At 34.6% G+C, this 16,717-nt stretch overlaps 6 protein-coding genes across 10 annotated transcripts; 4 read left to right on the top strand and 2 right to left on the bottom strand.

Moving 5' to 3' along the window:
- Positions 1 to 21: 21 nt before the first annotated feature.
- Positions 22 to 1,129, bottom strand: LOC120132877 (protein cornichon homolog 4-like). Its single transcript, XM_039149567.1, has 5 exons — positions 971 to 1,129; positions 708 to 889; positions 509 to 629; positions 345 to 425; positions 22 to 225 (listed from the first exon to the last, which is right to left on the bottom strand). Exons 1-4 carry the CDS (start codon positions 1,040 to 1,042, stop codon positions 402 to 404), a joined length of 399 nt encoding a protein of 132 aa, XP_039005498.1. The 5' UTR covers positions 1,043 to 1,129; the 3' UTR covers positions 22 to 225; positions 345 to 401.
- Positions 1,130 to 1,324: 195 nt separating this feature from the next.
- LOC120132956 (vestitone reductase-like) lies at positions 1,325 to 1,681 on the bottom strand. Its single transcript, XM_039149630.1, has one exon. The coding sequence runs from the start codon at positions 1,679 to 1,681 to the stop codon at positions 1,325 to 1,327; it is 357 nt and encodes a 118-aa protein (XP_039005561.1).
- A 2,150-nt stretch (positions 1,682 to 3,831) lies between these two features.
- On the top strand, positions 3,832 to 6,168 carry LOC120132876 (probable protein S-acyltransferase 14). Its single transcript, XM_039149566.1, has 7 exons — positions 3,832 to 4,227; positions 4,616 to 4,835; positions 4,936 to 5,027; positions 5,208 to 5,331; positions 5,415 to 5,500; positions 5,783 to 5,848; positions 6,035 to 6,168. Exons 1-7 carry the CDS (start codon positions 4,018 to 4,020, stop codon positions 6,158 to 6,160), a joined length of 924 nt encoding a protein of 307 aa, XP_039005497.1. The 5' UTR covers positions 3,832 to 4,017; the 3' UTR covers positions 6,161 to 6,168.
- Positions 6,169 to 7,674: 1,506 nt separating this feature from the next.
- Positions 7,675 to 9,632, top strand: LOC120132819. Of its 4 annotated transcripts, none has more exons than XM_039149504.1 (7): positions 7,675 to 7,826; positions 7,975 to 8,299; positions 8,388 to 8,557; positions 8,636 to 8,716; positions 8,954 to 9,029; positions 9,112 to 9,204; positions 9,334 to 9,632. In XM_039149504.1, the coding sequence occupies exons 1-7, from the start codon at positions 7,704 to 7,706 to the stop codon at positions 9,492 to 9,494; spliced, it is 1,029 nt and encodes a 342-aa protein (XP_039005435.1). In that variant the 5' UTR covers positions 7,675 to 7,703; the 3' UTR covers positions 9,495 to 9,632. The 4 variants fall into 4 exon arrangements, with proteins under 4 accessions (XP_039005435.1, XP_039005438.1, XP_039005437.1 ...); XM_039149507.1 differs by having other exon boundaries at positions 7,734 to 7,840; positions 9,334 to 9,629; XM_039149506.1 differs by having other exon boundaries at positions 7,734 to 7,861; positions 9,334 to 9,629.
- Positions 9,633 to 11,733: 2,101 nt separating this feature from the next.
- LOC120132973 (protein GRAVITROPIC IN THE LIGHT 1-like) lies at positions 11,734 to 14,476 on the top strand. 2 transcript variants are annotated; one of them, XM_039149640.1, is made up of 3 exons: positions 11,734 to 11,884; positions 12,270 to 12,326; positions 12,776 to 14,476. In XM_039149640.1, the coding sequence occupies exon 3, from the start codon at positions 12,827 to 12,829 to the stop codon at positions 14,093 to 14,095; it is 1,269 nt and encodes a 422-aa protein (XP_039005571.1). In that variant the 5' UTR covers positions 11,734 to 11,884; positions 12,270 to 12,326; positions 12,776 to 12,826; the 3' UTR covers positions 14,096 to 14,476. The 2 variants fall into 2 exon arrangements, with proteins under 2 accessions (XP_039005571.1, XP_039005569.1); XM_039149638.1 differs by having other exon boundaries at positions 12,761 to 14,476.
- Positions 14,477 to 15,971: 1,495 nt separating this feature from the next.
- Positions 15,972 to 16,717, top strand: LOC120132828 (pectinesterase inhibitor 9-like). The gene has a single exon (XM_039149514.1). It carries the CDS (start codon positions 15,972 to 15,974, stop codon positions 16,605 to 16,607), a length of 636 nt encoding a protein of 211 aa, XP_039005445.1. The 3' UTR covers positions 16,608 to 16,717.

Genomic DNA, 16,717 nt, shown 5'->3' with positions numbered 1-16,717 from the left:
TTATAATTACAATAACACCCTTGCATCTTTGAATATGCTATAAAAGTTTCTAAAAGTTTCAGTTCTGTATCTACTCCGACTCACGTATGTGACTTCTTCGATTCATGTATAACTTTCAAGCCGGATAGGGAGTGTTACGCGTTTGAAGTTTCATCCCGATTCCGCCTTAGTTGTTGCATTCGTATTCATTGGAAAAATGTAACAAAAAACTCTCATACATTGCTTCTGCACCTCAATTCACAGGGAAAATTGTATCAAGCGAATGAAATCTTGCATCGAATCCAAAAGAAGAAAGGCTAACATGACAAAGAAAAAGTTCAAGGGTCAATTTGAAAGAAAATCACCAAATTCAGGGATCAATTTGTGCATTAAACCTATACCAAAAGCCTGTTTAATAATTATCAGTTCCCACTGTCCAAATCAACCTGAAACACGTTTAAAGAAGAGACTTGATTGTTTAATAAATGAAAAGAAAAGGGGAAAAAATGCAATTTTTGGGGATAATTACCAAAAATAAAACAAGAAAAAGCATAGAAAGATAGCCAAGTTTGATAAGTCGTTGCTTCTTTTCCCAGTTGAGCCGATTAAATATCTCTGTTACATCAACTAAATGTGTTCTCGTCCTATACCTGTTCATTCAATTATCATTAATCATAATAATTAAGGATTAATGGAGGAAAAAAAACACGGTGCATCAGAAAACTTACAAACTGAAATTATAGTATAAATATGGGAGAGACAGGAAACAAAGGAGATAATGTCCTGTAATTAAACAGGCTAAACAGAAAACGGCTTGGATTATGAACTCCGGCACGACGAACTTGTTAATCCGTGCCGCCGAATCGTAATGATTAGTGTAATCGATTTCCAAATCAATAAGACAAATAAGCTGCAATGTTTGCATAAATTAAAAGCATTATTTCCAGATTAATGTTAAGAAGGAAGAACGGAAATGAAGGGATTGATTGACCTGATAGCAGATGATGGAGAGAAGGGAGACGAGGAAGAAGAAGGTCACGAGCCATCCTAATAGATTCCCCATGCCCAACTTCTTCCTATCCAATCTCTCTGCCTTTCTGTGCTTTGCTTTGTTTTAATGTATAAGTTCTTTCCAATTTAATTTGGGAATCAATTTTCGTGCCGCCAAACGGGGATTTTACCATTGGTCGACAATAAATAGGTTATCAATTTTGGATTTTGCAATTGTTGGTCTATTAACTGAGATGATACTCTATTATAATATCAAGATTATAATTATTAATTTTTTTAAAAAAAATTAATATCTCGTCTTAATTAGACGAAGTAATTGGTACTATGACAATTTTTATAATATCAAGCATGCTTTCAATATGCCTAGTGCTCCATCGACCGCCCTTTGGGTCACTACTGCCTCGGGCTCGTTGTCTTCGAAATCCATGGGAGCTGCGACGTGGAGAACTCCTTTACACCCTTGGATGGCCGCATCGTAACTCTCGGGATGGCTAAGATCTGCTCGGAAGATTTTATGCCTTCCATCTGCTCCAGGTAAGCTTGTGAGGAAGCTAAGGTCTCTCTTGTTATCAGGGTCAGGTCTAACAGTGGTATGAACAGAGTAACCCTGCTCAAAAAGCACCTTGATCAGCCACGACCCGATGTAGCCGGTTCCTCCGGTGACGCAAACGGGTCCTTTTTCTCTTCCCATCTCCCAGTATCTCCCTTGTTTTTGTCTTCGGGTGTTTGCAGTTCTTGCCTCGGTAGATATTAAATAGTTTGTGTTCGAGATGTAAAATTTTATCTTTCGTTGCCTCTTACTTATAGTTTGAACCCCACGTGTACGCTAAGTTTTTCCCACCTACTTGTTGGGAGTCGACGCCACCCGCTGGGGCTGGCTGCCCTTCTCTTTTCATCAACTTTCGTCGATGCTGATGCGTATGCAATGACGATTTGGCGTTAAACGTGACGACTTATTTGACTAAAAACCATTTTCATTTGAGCTCGAAGAAGAAAGAAATGATCGAGCGCACGCGGATGGACCGAGTTGAGCAATTGGGCGATCACACCCTCAAAACTTTAATTTTTTAAATAATATATTTTCGTTCCTTTATGTTTTATAAATTCATCTTAAAAGTATTATATGTACACCTTTCTAACATAAAATTATATAAGTTCCATTAATCTCCGTTTATCTAACTCTTAATTCGTCTTAAAATTATTTATACATCTTTCTAACAAATAATATTTTAATGATATATACTGACACAATGACTTGAAGGCATAATGTAAATGTAGAATCGATTTACAAAATACAACTCAAACGATTTTGGGATCATATTTTATCATATTCTAACAAATATGTTAATATCCAGCTCAGACGGTCGTAAAATTTTCAACAAAAAATGACGAGTTTATAATAATAGTAATAGTCTGATGATCATTTTTTAACTTTTAACAATCGAGAAACTCAATAAAGTAGTATTTTATAATTAAAAGACTTTTTATAACGTTTAATAATTAGATATCTAAATAAAATAATATTTTATAATCGAAAAATCATTTATGTACTTTATTCCTTTAAGACTTGAGACCCCTTATTTTTAGTAGTCATTGCAATCAAATATGTTTAAAGTTCGAATTTTATTTAAGCGGTTATCAAATTTTATTTGATGCAACTAGCATTAGTGAAAATAATACAGCTAACTTACCACTACTAAAGCACAAATCAATTTACCTCAATGGTTAAAGGAATTGTTGTTGTTCGTATAGGTCACAAAGTATAGCACTAACGACTACAGTAGGAGTGATTGAGCGTTCATTGTTAAATGGTTGAGAGTATTTAGAACATATACTATTTTGTAATCACCTTAGCTTAATAAAAACAAAAAACTTATCACTACTAAATTATTTATTTTATAATTAATTTTTAAATATTTATATTAATTAATCTTAATCTTAATTAATATTATTACTGTTGCAATGTCACAATGCTCATAAATTTGGACTTATATGAATTAATCGAGTAGTTTTAGGGATATAAGAAAATTTTATTTAAAAAAAAATTAAGTTCGAGCAACTATATTTATAAAATATGTGTACATTATTAACAAATTAATTTTTTGTTTAACAAATACTTCCTTGTACATTTATAATTACTCAAAACTATTAAGATTTTATTTTGAACGGATCTGAAAAATGCAAAATTTTCAACCTAGTGATTTGAGTTTAGAGATAATTTAACAGTGAAAGAAAAGCTTTTAATTTTTTATTTTTTGAGTTAAATAGTGATTAAAAGAAATAACACTATTTAAATATCTTGAATTCAAGTAGCGATTAAAGTTTACAATTCAACGATAATGTCGTAAATTCATGATTTTGTTCACTGTGATTGAAACTTACAATTTAACGACATTATCGTATTCATGATGTTGTTCAATGCGATTGGAGCCTACAATTCAAATACGTAGCAAGGGAATGTAACCTTATGGCCGATGGCTTAACTCATTTGACTTGGAGTTGCTCTATCGCTTTACACTTGTTCCTAGGGTTACTAATAAAAATTCGGGTTGTTTGTAACGAAGATGTTCAAGATGCTATAACTGCTTAAAGTTTAATTCATTTCTTCTATGTTTAAAAGAATTAATATTTTAAACAAATATTATTTTATAATTATTAATAAAAAAGTTATATAATTAGTTTTAATTTTTGTATTATTGTAATTTAATTTTCTATTTTATTTTTCAGAAAAAACTGAATAATTAACTCAAAATTTTGAAACACTGAGTGAGCAAGTCCCATAAATTCTAGCTACACAATCCCACTCTAACAGGATATTGTAGGGAAAAAATATTTGGGAAAAAAAGAGACGATTTTCTTTTTCTTGTTTCGCTTCCATCCCTGTTTCCTTATCGACTGTTCCCAATTGGAAAACCACAGATTCCTTCATCCTCTATGTCATTCAGGCAACCTTAATTACGATCCCAGTTCTTTGAAAAAGATACAGAAGTCTGAACTTTTTTTGACTTAATTGTTAGCTTGGGTATTATGCACAGATCTGGAGCAACGATGGCTTGGAACGTGTTCAAGTTTTGCACGGCTCTCAGGGGTCTGGGCTCGATCATGATCCTCTTGGTTCTAGGGATCGTGGGTGTCACTTATTACTCTGTCGTTTTGACTAATTATGGCCCTGCTTTATTCGACGGTGGCTTTCATTCTCTTTCTGCTGCTCTTATATTGCTATTGTTTCATTGTTTTGTAAGTCCCCCAAATGAATCTTCTTCTGTTTATTTGACATTTCTTGTTAATTGGGTTTTCTTAGGCTTAACTTGTTCTGCCTCTGGATTAGATATCTTGAAATTTAGCTAATAAAGACTGCCTTTTTGTTAAAATCGTTGAAGTTGGTTTTGGAAAGATCCAAGCTTGAGTTTTGTGTTTGTTTATTTATTAGTCAATGGTCTTTCTGGATCTTAATTTTTATTTATTAGAATACAAGGCTCCATTTAGGACCTTTTTCTATATTTGGGATTGGGATTTGGGATTGTGCTTAATGTAATCACATTGCTAAAAGAATGAAAAATAATGGATGATTTAATTGTATCGTGGAACTAATTCTAGATGTTGGAACTTTGATGCGATTCTGCAGCTGGTGATGCTGTTATGGAGTTACTTTTCTGTTGTTTTGACTGATCCGGGTGGTGTGCCACCTAACTGGAGGCCAGCTACGGATGAGGAGAGAGGGGAGGTTGACCCGTTGAACGGTTCGGAGTTAGACAGTTCGCAGCCAAACACATTAAATCAAAGAATTCGATATTGTCGGAAATGCAACCAGCTGAAACCACCTCGCTGCCATCATTGTTCTGTTTGTGCGTTCTTCATACACCAAAGTCCTACGTTTCTTTTCTTAATTTCCTAATAATGCCGTAATTGTCGATGACTGGTTGCATATCGATATTGTTGTTTCAGGTGGGCGGTGTGTGCTAAAGATGGACCATCATTGTGTGTGGGTTGTCAATTGTGTTGGTGCACAAAATTACAAGTATTTCCTGCTTTTCTTGGTATGTTTGCTTTATTTTCGAATCAGTTTTCTTTTCCGTACATTTTATGCTTCTGAAGTTTCACCTTAGCTTCAAGAAGTTCCTATTTTCAAGTCTATTACAGAAATATAAATTGAGCTGTGGAGTGTTTCTTCGATTTTCTTGGCATTGCTTTGACCATGTATTCGAACATAAATGCAGTTTTACACTTTCCTCGAGACTACTCTTGTGACTTTGGCCTTGTTGCCTCATTTCTTAGCGTTCTTTGGTGATGGAGAAGTCCCCGGAAGCCCCGGCACCCTTGCTACCACTTTCCTTTCCTTTGGTATGGACTGCTTGGGATTATTGTCTGACCCGATTAGCTTTTGTGACTACATAGAAATGTATGACCATGTTCTCTTGTTACAGTTCTGAATTTGGCATTTGCATTGAGCGTCATGGGGTTTTTGATCATGCATATATCTTTGGTGGCAGCTAATACCACAACTATTGAGGTACTACTTGGTTCTTTTGGCGTCTGTCGTTATTTTTTATTTTAGAATTTACTAATTAGTTCCATTTCATAATACAAGTAGACATGCAAAATCGTTATTGTGATTAACCGAATCGATCCTGTCCTAAAGAGGCAGGAAAAGAAGCATTAATGTTTGGAGGAACTTAAACATCATAATAGATTAATCGAATATCCCCAATAAGAATTTAGGGACATCTGTCAACTAATCTTCAAGAATGCCTGCACAAGTTGCTGATAAAATCGGTGGCTGTCTTTGAAACAGGCATATGAGAAGAAAACAACTCCAAAATGGCGTTATGACCTTGGTCGGAAGAAAAATTTTGAACAGGTTAACTATTTCTGCGAATACATTGATATTTTCCCTTATGTGTATTTCTTGCGTCGAAAAGAAAAGTTTGATGTTATGGTCAGTTGATGGTCTGGTTGAAACCAATAGTTGTTCTTGTAGCTGGTTTTTCGGACATGCTAACTGTCGTCTGTTTACTTAGTTTTGGTGGTGATGATCTATATATAGGTGTTTGGAACAGACAAGCGATACCGGTTCATTCCGAGTTATTCAGAGGAGGATTTACGGCGGATACCGGCACTTCAGGGTCTTGAATATCCATCGAAGCCTGATTTTGATTCCCAGGAGTTCTAAAATAGAAATCCGGCGTGCATGAGACTTTTCTCCTCACTGTTGATACAGAAGCCTCGCCCGTCGCCACCTTTACTTGGGGTCGGGTTTCGGCTTCTAACCTTTCGTTCCCACAGGCATCTTCACCTATAAATTACAGTAGATCCAGAGAGAGAATAGCAAGCATGGTTAAAATGGTGGAGGGGGTGATGGCCTGACAATTTTTACAGTAATTTTATGTTGTATTTTCTGATGGTATTGTCGGACGCTGTAGTTATCAAATAAAAATGGAAAAACAATTATTCACATCATATGGGTTGGATGATTTTCACTTAAAATTCAAGATAAATTTGAATAAATAAAATATGATTAGATGCTTCTTTTTTCTTCTTAAAATAAATACATTAATTGTATTAACTATAAAATATATCATATAGAACAATGTCATGTACATTCATGACAAACATAAGTAAAATATAAAGATGAGCGATTAGAGACAGTCAAATTAACGTGAGGTAATTATACATAAAGATATGTCACTTCGACGCCCTTGAGCACCGGACATAGAGGATGAGAACTTGAAAAGTATTCAAAGTGAACAAATGAAAAATCAATCATCTCTTAACTGTAACTTTATCCGGCACATATATTCTACCGTCAACAAAATATCATACGCAAACGATCATGTATCAGGAAAGCAATTAATCAATAAAACATGTAGAACCATAAATCAAGAAGAAAATCGAGAGAAGAAACATGTATAAAGAGTTCGAAAACACCGATAATCATGATACTTTATAACAGAGAAAGAGTTAAGAGTAAACATATAAATACAACAAAATAGAACTAAAATCTAATAAAATCGAAGAACTATCAATTAGAAAATAAAAAAAAACGAAAAAATGACAATAGAGTGGCTGGAAAAAACCACCATCAGTGTTTTTAACACAATAAAAAAGTGAAAACTTACCAACAAGCATTTGATATAGTGAGATGAGATATTAGATCCTTTAAACAAGGTTAAATGTTTGAATCCCGACGTTTATGAATGGAGCAAACTGAGTTAGGAGGGTTGTCATCGCCTCTGCAGTATTCGATCTAAATAAGTCAGTTAATAAATTGAATATAAGTGATTAATTAAAAAAAAGTGAAAACTCCATAACAATGTGAAACCGCTTGTAACCGAGAAAAAACATTATTGTGTTTCGCGACCCTGTTTTATAATGTATTCTTTAGAAAAAAAATTATTTTACATTAATGGTCTTGACCAACAAAAAATAATTATCTTATTCTTTTTCCTTCTTTCTATTATTAATTTAGTCTGTAATTAATGGTCATGAACATAAACAAGACGATGTAACAAAATTTAAATAATAATTTTTTCAATTGAAAGATATACATCTGACAAGTATTTCCGAAAATAGATAGGAAGAAGATGAAATCCAATAGTTTGGTGAGTTTGGGCCTAAAAAAAACCGGAACATTCTAGATTTAGCTTGAACATGAAAAGTTGGGATTACGTCACGTGTCTCCTTCTCGAACATTCCAGTTAATTCCCCCGAATTCAATGGCGGGGAGAGCAATTTTGATCCCCACACAGAAAGAAACAAAGGATCCCAAAAATCCTGCTGCTTCATTTCAAATCCACCTCGTTTCACCTGCTAATCGTCTGTTGATTCCGCATCGAGAAGTGGGTTATCTCAGGTTGATTCTACATTTGCTATTGTCTGTTCTTTTTAATAAATTGTATGCAATTTACTGAAGTTGAATTTTGATTCTTTTTCATCTATCATCATTTGAATTCCGATTCCCATCTTTGCTATGTTTGTTTTCTTCAGACTGCATACAGAATGCAGAGGGGAAGAGAAGGCAAAATGGACCTCTTCGATGCGGGCGACCCTATGATGTCTGGCCTCTTTGGAGGCAGAAATCCTTTTGATGATCCCTTCTTCACTCGTCCCTTCGATAGCATGTTCGAACCTACCATCTTCGGTCCAACTACTCCATCTCGTGAAGCACCACTCAAGAGCCATGTAGGAAAGGGAATACTTATAGAAGAACTGGACTCCGATGAGGAAGACAAAGAAAGGGCTAAAGGCATCACTAAGCATGTCGGGTCGGGAAAGGAACTGTCTCTCGAGCACCCAGATGATAGCGATGACGGTAAATCGATCTTAAATTTTGATCACTGCATTTGTTTAATATCTGTATTTTTTGCGAGTTACAATGATTGGTGTTGTATATTTATCAGATGGGAAGATTCAGAGTGATACTCATAGAAATGAGCATGACAGCCACATGGTGAAAGGCTCGAAACAACAGACTCGTAGTTTTAGTTTCCAGACTTCAAGAGTTACATATGGAGGTGTAGATGGAACTTATTACACTAATACGAAAAGCAGGAAGACGGGCAGTGATGGAGTAAGTAACTTTTTTCGATGAGTGCTCGATTATGATTCAAATGCTTATCGTATTCGATATCGGTGTTGGTTGTTTCAGGCGGTGATTGAGGAGAGAAAAGAAGCAGATACAACAACAGGTCAAGCAACACATAGGATTTCTAGAGGAATTCATGATAAGGCAACTTTCATCCATTGGTTTCTTGGGGAACAATTAATAAACAAGTCGAGTCTTAAAGAATGCAGTTATATATGTCCAATATTTGACTAAATTACTGCAACTTGGGGTGTGTTCTAAAAGCACATATCCTCCACAATTCCTCGATGAACAGATTGTGGTCCGATTCCAAACCATGTTGATTCACAGTTATTTATTAGTTGCTGCATTGTTGATTCGATGTTATCTCTGTTTGTGCAGGGCCATTCTGTTACAAGAAAGCTGAATGCAGATGGTAAGGTGGACACAACACAGACATTACACAACTTGAATGAAGGTTTGTTCCTTGGTTGCTTCTTGTGATCATTGAAGAATTTTATTTGAATGGAGCTGATATTTTCATATTGTGATTTTATTAGATGAACTTTTGGAATTCGAAAAGGCTTGGAAAGGTAATAGTGAGGGTCATTTGGCTGGTTGGAGTGATGGCTTTAGCAAGCCTGCTAATGCTGGTACACGTGTCTTTTAACCTTTTATATAGAAGGTTTCATTTTAATGGATTTAGCAACCTTCTTTATCATGCCATTTGACACTATTTCTTTCATTTTCTTTTTCTTTTTGAATATCCAATGTGAATGTAGGACCTGGAAGTCATGAACAGATGGGGTTGGCAGTAAAGGACAGTCCGAGACATCCATATAGAGAGCATGGAAAAAACGGTGGAAATCAAGGAGCAAACACTGAAGCAAGAACCACTTCTGGAGGTAGAATGAAGAAGGTCGTTAGGATTAATATTGAATGAACCAGGTTTGACCATACACCGGATTCACCGATTTAGTCCCTGTTAAGTTGAACCATCTTTATCCTGCTAGATATGTTTTTGTTTGGGAATTTCTGGTAAACAGCCGGGTACATAAACATTAGAAACTTCTCACTATTGAATTGTTTTGTGAATAGGCATTGCAGACCAGAATCAAAATAAAGAATGAGAAAAAATATATTAATCAAATGGTTCGAATACATAATCAAAGAATGGAAAGTTCTCAAGCTCTTCATGTTCATGCATGTCTTCTTCATATGATAGTGATTTTTTTATTAATCTAAGGATGATTATAAGGGGTAGTTTCTATTCGAAGGACTTTCAATCTATTTGATAATAAAAGTTTAAACACCTCTAACATATAATATGTTCGAATCTAAAACTTCTAAAGATAATAACTATAATTTTAATCACTAAGTTAACCTGATTCACACGTATACGGTGACTTATAAGACTTTGATAAAGAGAAAATCGATAATAATGAGAAACAAAATCCCTTCATTTATCATCAATATAAATGTTTTGTTTATTATATAAAATAAAGATTATTTGTAACCTAAATAATGTCGACAACCAATCTTATAATTTATTGTTTTAGTATCAAAATTTGATTTTAGAAACAATAGAGAACTGACCTTAAAGCTATTTATTACTTTGGATTTTATTTTTGCCGACACAATATTTGATGGTGGGGGTTGGTAAGGATTCGTATGTAGTTGTTGAGAGTCATATATGAAGGTTTCAAATGTACAAAAGATAGTAGAAAGTTCTTAATATATATATATATATATGTATGTGTATGTATGGGCAGGTAATTTTTACTTAAAATTTTGTAAGTTAACGCTTATATTTTTTTATATGACAGTGCTCGAATTCGAGACCAGGGGCGGATGCATATAGTCTTATCAGAGGTGATCCTTCATTATTCGACCTTAAAGAATAACAACAAATCTATTAATCAAATAATAGAAAGTTATTGGATTAATGCAACAATAAGGGCCCAAAACTATAACCAAAGTTAACTTTAGGTGCTAAAAAAGTTTCGTTAAAAATAAGTGTTTAATGTTTTCGACGTTACACTTTTAGATGTTTGTCGTTAAATTCGACCGTCAAATGACATGCGTGAGATTTATCAAAATTAAAATTTTTTATTTAAAATATTTGAAATTTTATATCTATGACATATAGAAATGACCATCCAGCTCAGTTGGTAGAGCACAAGATTCTTAACCTTGAGGTCGTGGGATCGAGTCCCACGGAGGGCATTTCATAATTCGGAGGTCTCTTACGGAAGTTGCTTTCAACCTGGTGTTGGGGGTAGCCTACTATCTTACCTCCCCTTACCCCATATATATGGGAAAAAGGGACAACCATTTTTTTATATGTATGACATATGCCACTTTTATGTCACTTTATACTAAAAAAATCATATAGAAAGATATTGTAAAAAAAATATTGAATTAAACAAAAATAAAACTGAAAATTAAATAATTCTGTGCATTATACATTACATTTAAATAAATTTTACGTGAATTGAATTTGAAATTTATAAATTAAATCATTTATTATTTTTATTAATAATTTATTATTATTATTGTACTCTCTTATAGATGCAATAGAATAAAAGGTAAACTATGCATTTAGTACTTAAAGTATTGGTTTTGGTCTATTTTAGTACTTAAACTTTCAATTTTTTCAAAATCATATATAACGTTTAGTGTTTGGTTCATTTTAGTACTCTGTCGTTAAAAACTTAACGTGTTTAGTATCTAAACTATCAATTTTGGTCTGTTTTATTCAATTTCTTTCAAAACTTAACGTTAAGTTTTGAGCCGGTACTAAAATGAAACAAAAACTAAACTTAAGATATTTATTTTAAATAAATTGAAAGTTTAGACGATTAAAACTACTAGTATAGGTACTAAACCTGTAATTTATCCTAAAATAAAAGTATTCCACATAAGTTGGGTTCAGTTTTTGTACATGTGAGTCCAACATTTCAACTTAGCTCTTACAAGCCCAATAAGATATAATAACTTAAATTTTTACAACAAATATTGTATAATTCCACTGGTTTCAGCATACACTAACGACCTAAAAAAGTAAAATTATGAACACAAAAGCTTATCATATATATATTTTTAAAATATTAATGATTATAATTTCAAGATAAAGCAAAATTTGAATTCCAAGTTGTGAGAAAATACGCTCATCATAGGGTTTGTTTTGTTCTAGTGGACAGTGGGCCTATGCCGACAAGTTGAAAACTTCAGCAAGAGGATTTCCTATTCGAAGCTTTGCTTCTCTGTCGCTGTGTTAAATAATTTTGTCTGAAAATATTCCCCATCTCGTCCGGCTATATCTCCGGTCAGGTAAATTCCTTCTTCCACGCCAAGCTAATTACTTGCAAGCCCAAAGTTTACCCGGTGGAAGTTGGTCACTCTAGGTCTTATTTCACTGCACAATCTTAGATTTGGAGTTTTATTTGCTTGTGTTTTCTCCTTGAACTTAGGGTATTTTCTCTTTAATATAAAGATCGGTTTCGTTTCTGGATTCTTGTGTAGCTGAAGGGTTTGATTATTAAAAGTGTGATCTTTACATTGTTTTCTCACCCAAGTAAAGCGTACTATTGAACGATTCCCAGTGGGTCTCTGGTTTTGTATGATTAATTGTTCATAATCTTATCCTTTACTTCTTGAATGATGGAGTTTCATTTGCTGGAAAAATATTTTAATTATTGGTTACTGTTGCTTTCAGGTTGAAGGTGATTATGTTTACTGGATATATCCTGGAGAGGGCTCGTGATCTTTTCAGGTATGCTCTGGTCTTTAACTCTATTGTTATGCACTACTAATGGTTTGTATTCGTATAGATCATTCAACAACCAAAATGCTTGTGTAGTGGCCCGGATCAGTGATCACCATGCAATTTCAACAGTATTTTTGAGTTACTATTATGTCGAAGATATAGGCTAAATGTAGGAAAGAATCTCATTTTGTTGTTTCTAATTTTCGAGTTACCATACGGCATTGAAATGGCAGTCAAGTTATATTATTGGTAAACCAGAAGTTGGAATTAAACTAAGAAATTGCTGAGTTTAATAAATATACAGATTGCTCAATTTGTATATCATGTTTAGTTCGATTCGAGTACTCGTTCAAATTTTGTCGTGGCTGGTATAATAGAGCCTGCATCGTATATTATATACATGAAAAGTTGCATAAGGTTTAACACTATCTGAATTGCAGGTGTTCTGGTAACAGTCTTTATTCTAAAAGATTCCATTTCAATTATCCCCTTGGCTGGTAAAAACTATGCTACCGACTGGGGAAAAAGATACCCATCATCGTGATAACAACAATCAAAAAGTTCACCCTCAACCCATGGAAGAGAGCATGAACCAGAATCCAGAAGCTGTGGAAGCTCTCATATCTAAATTATTTACAAACATCTCCTCCCTCAAGTCGGCTTATATTCAGCTACAAACTGCGCATACTCCCTATGACCCTGAAAAGATCCAAGCTGCTGATAAACTTGTAATATCTGAGCTGAAGAATCTATCTGAACTGAAGCACTTATACAGGGAAAAGAACCCCAAGACGGTGTGCGTTTCTCCTCAAGATTCTCGTTTAGCTGCTGAGATCCAAGAACAACAGAGCCTGCTGAAAACCTATGAGGTTATGGTTAAGAAATTTCAGTCCGAAATTCAGAATAACGATTCTGAAATTCAACAGTTGCAGCAGCAAATTGAAGATGCAAACCAGAAGAGAGTGAAATTGGAAAAGAATATAAAGCTCAGGGGCTTGTCTATGAAGGAATCTGAAAGCTCAGGAGAATTAAATGGAGTATTTCCTGTGGATTTGACCCCTGAGCTCTTCACATCAGCTGTTGAATCTGCTTTCAAAGCTATTCATGATTTTTCTAAACCATTAATCAACATGATGAAAGCTGCTGGCTGGGACCTTGATGCTGCTGCAGACTCAATCGAGCCCAACGTTGTTTATGCCAAGAGAGCTCACAAGAAATATGCATTTGAGTCCCACATTTGCCAGAGGATGTTCAGTGGGTTTCAACAGGAGAATTTCTCCATTAAATTAGACAACCTTACTGTCAATAAAGAGAGCTTCTTCAACCAATATCTGGCTCTGAGGGAGATGGATCCATTGGACATGCTGGGCCAGAATCCTGATACCTTGTTCGGGAAATTTTCCCAGAGCAAGTACCTGATGGTTGTCCATCCAAAGATGGAAGCTTCATTCTTCGGAAATTTAGACCAGCGTAATTATGTAATGGGAGGTGGGCATCCTAGGACTCCATTTTACCAAGCCTTTCTGAAATTGGCTAAATCTGTTTGGCTTTTGCATAGGCTGGCTTACTCATTTGACCCTAGCGTGAAAGTCTTTCAAGTTAAAAGGGGAAGTGAGTTCTCAGAGATTTATATGGAAAGTGTAGAGAAGAATTTGACAATGGATGAAACCCATGAGAAGCCCAAGGTTGGGCTAATGGTCATGCCTGGTTTTTCGATTGGCGGCAGTGTCATCAAGAGCCGAGTTTATCTTTCAGGAATGAAGCTTAAAGAGTAAATTACCAGCACCATGCAAATCTATCTAGTTTCAAGAGTAATTCACATATGTACTGATATAGTGTGCTGTTCCTCGTTGCAATTTGTAATTGCTCTAGTTATGCAATCTAGTAATCGTATCTCGACATCGGAGCTCACTGTTTCTCGACAAAGTTCCTTTGTCTTTGTGTGCTTCAACTGTTCTTCAGGGTTCCTTGCATGCAGCGTGCAGCAAGGCGGTCCCATGATTTGAGCATCATCTGTTTCTATGCTTCTGTTGTGCCCTTAGATTACTGAAAGAGCTGATGTAAGGCAAAGGTTATGGTTATGAAACGTTATTATTCGTCTCAAAAATCATCAATGTTGCCCTTTCAAATTAAATGAATAGTGTACTTGAATTTTCTATTACAAGTTTCTCATTACAGAAGAGACAACATGGTGGAGTCTTCTAGATTTAACTTACAGAAAGCTACACCTTTGATTGATTTTGTGGGTTTGATTTTGAGGAGAAACCACTCAATCACATGATCTTTGAGGCTTCCCCGCTTGCAAATAGAACCAAGTAGGCTTAATCGAACCATCATTTTCATTTCTTTAATGTTAGTTCTTAGCTGGTTCCCTTAAACCAAGGATCATGTTGGCCAAAGATGCTTATCTTGTCGCCGAGAAACTAGTCTAGCTCAAACCGTCCTTTTCTCTTTTATACGTTTGTTTTCTTTCTTCTTTTTTTTTAATATTTTACGAGACATAATGTCAAAATTAACTTCAAACGTTTATTTGAATAATCACATTTTTATTTTTTAAAATGTATTTTAACCTAATGTTTCAATTTTTAGTCAAAATATCTCATGCGGAATGAAAATAAATTGTTGAATAATGATCAATTTATGTTGCTAACGTAACATTTTTATATGTATTAAATTACTAATATATCATATGTCATGTCGCATACGATAATAATGTGACGTGTCACATCACCCGATGATATAACATGTGTTACATTACATGAATTGATAATGTGATATGTGTCATGTCTTCCAAAATGATGATATGACATACTACGCAATTTAATGTGATGATATAATGTGTTATGTTACTCAAAGCAATGACGTAAAATATAATACATTATTTAAAATGATGATATAACATGTTACTTAAAATGATAATATGTATGTATCACGTTATTCAAGATAACGATATGACATATGTCACATTAAAAATTAAATATATTTGAGAATGTTATATCAACAACATATGTTAAATGTCAGTTAATTAACAATTTCATTTAACATTAGTTATTTTAATAAAAAATTAAAAGTGTATGAAATAAAATATTAAAAACAAGAACTATAATGATCTTTTAAGTAAATATTAAAGAGCTCATTTCGATATCATGTCATGTTATAATTGTATAAAATTTATGATAATTTTTCTTAATAGTATTATCTCATACATTTAAATTTAATTATTCTTAACGTGTTTTTATCATTGCCCCTAATGTTTATCGGTCAATTATTAATATATTTTTAAAACGTGTCTTATCATTTTATCTAATGTTTGTTAAACCATTAAAACTTTACCTTGTAAACTATAATTGCTTGACCCGGAACATTCTGCACGTGCTCTTGTTCCATAATATGCTGCAAAAATTGTAAAATCGAGAACACGTACATCTTAGAACATGATCTTTGTACTAAAATTTTGTGGAATAGGGCTCTTATTTTATTCTATACTTGCTTCACTACATTGTTAGTTAGCTATTTGCTCTTAATTTCTCGTAAACTGCAAGCTTAGCAATGGCTTTTCATGCGACAAGTTCTCTCAAGTCTTCTATATATATACATCAATACGCGTTCTTTCATTTCAATTCTCAGTTCAGACCCTTCACGCATTGACCAATGGCCAAGATCAGCCTCTTCCTCGTTTTGTTCTTTCTTTTCGTCTTTCACAACAACATCGGCACGGTTGATTCATCCACGGTGAGACCGAGACAACCGGGAGCAAAGACCTTCATCGAGGTCTCATGCCGGACAACTCGATACCCGGCTCTGTGCATGAAATATCTCGCCCGCTATGCCAACTCCAGCAATCGGGACGAGCATCAGCTGGCCCGAGATGCCTTGACAATAAGCCTATACAAGGCTCGTCACACAAGGTCGTATATGTTGAAGGTGGCTAAAGAGCTGGGATCAATAAAGGCCGAAGAGTATCCAGCCGTGAGAGACTGCTTGCAACAAATCGACGATAGCGTAAACCAGCTTTGGCAATCGATCAGAGAGATCCGGCGATGCGATCCGAAATCCGGGATTTCCGACGACATTTTTTGGCACATAGATAATGTTGAGACTTGGGTTAGTGCTGCCCTAACCGATGCCATCAATTGCGTGGACGAGTTTCCGGGGCATAGGATGAGTAAAATGAAGGCCACCATTAAAGTCAAGGTGATAAACGTTGCGCAGCTAACGAGCAATGCACTGGCCTTGTTTCACCGATACGCTGCCAGGTACCGATCTGCTGCCAACAAGAAGCCATAAAGCTTATGTTATGTCGATACATAGAAAGTTCTATTGATTAGAAGTGTGAATATTATTACGTTGTTTTATCAAATAAGTATATAATTACTGCTTAAACCATGAAAATGGAA

Source organism: Hibiscus syriacus, unplaced genomic scaffold (genome assembly GCF_006381635.1).
Source record: "Hibiscus syriacus cultivar Baekdansim isolate YM2019G1 unplaced genomic scaffold, ASM638163v2 tig00110570_pilon, whole genome shotgun sequence".
Lineage (NCBI taxonomy): Eukaryota > Viridiplantae > Streptophyta > Magnoliopsida > Malvales > Malvaceae > Hibiscus > Hibiscus syriacus.
The sequence above is the reverse complement of the archived record's forward strand: the minus strand, read 5'-3'. Positions and strand labels throughout refer to the sequence as shown.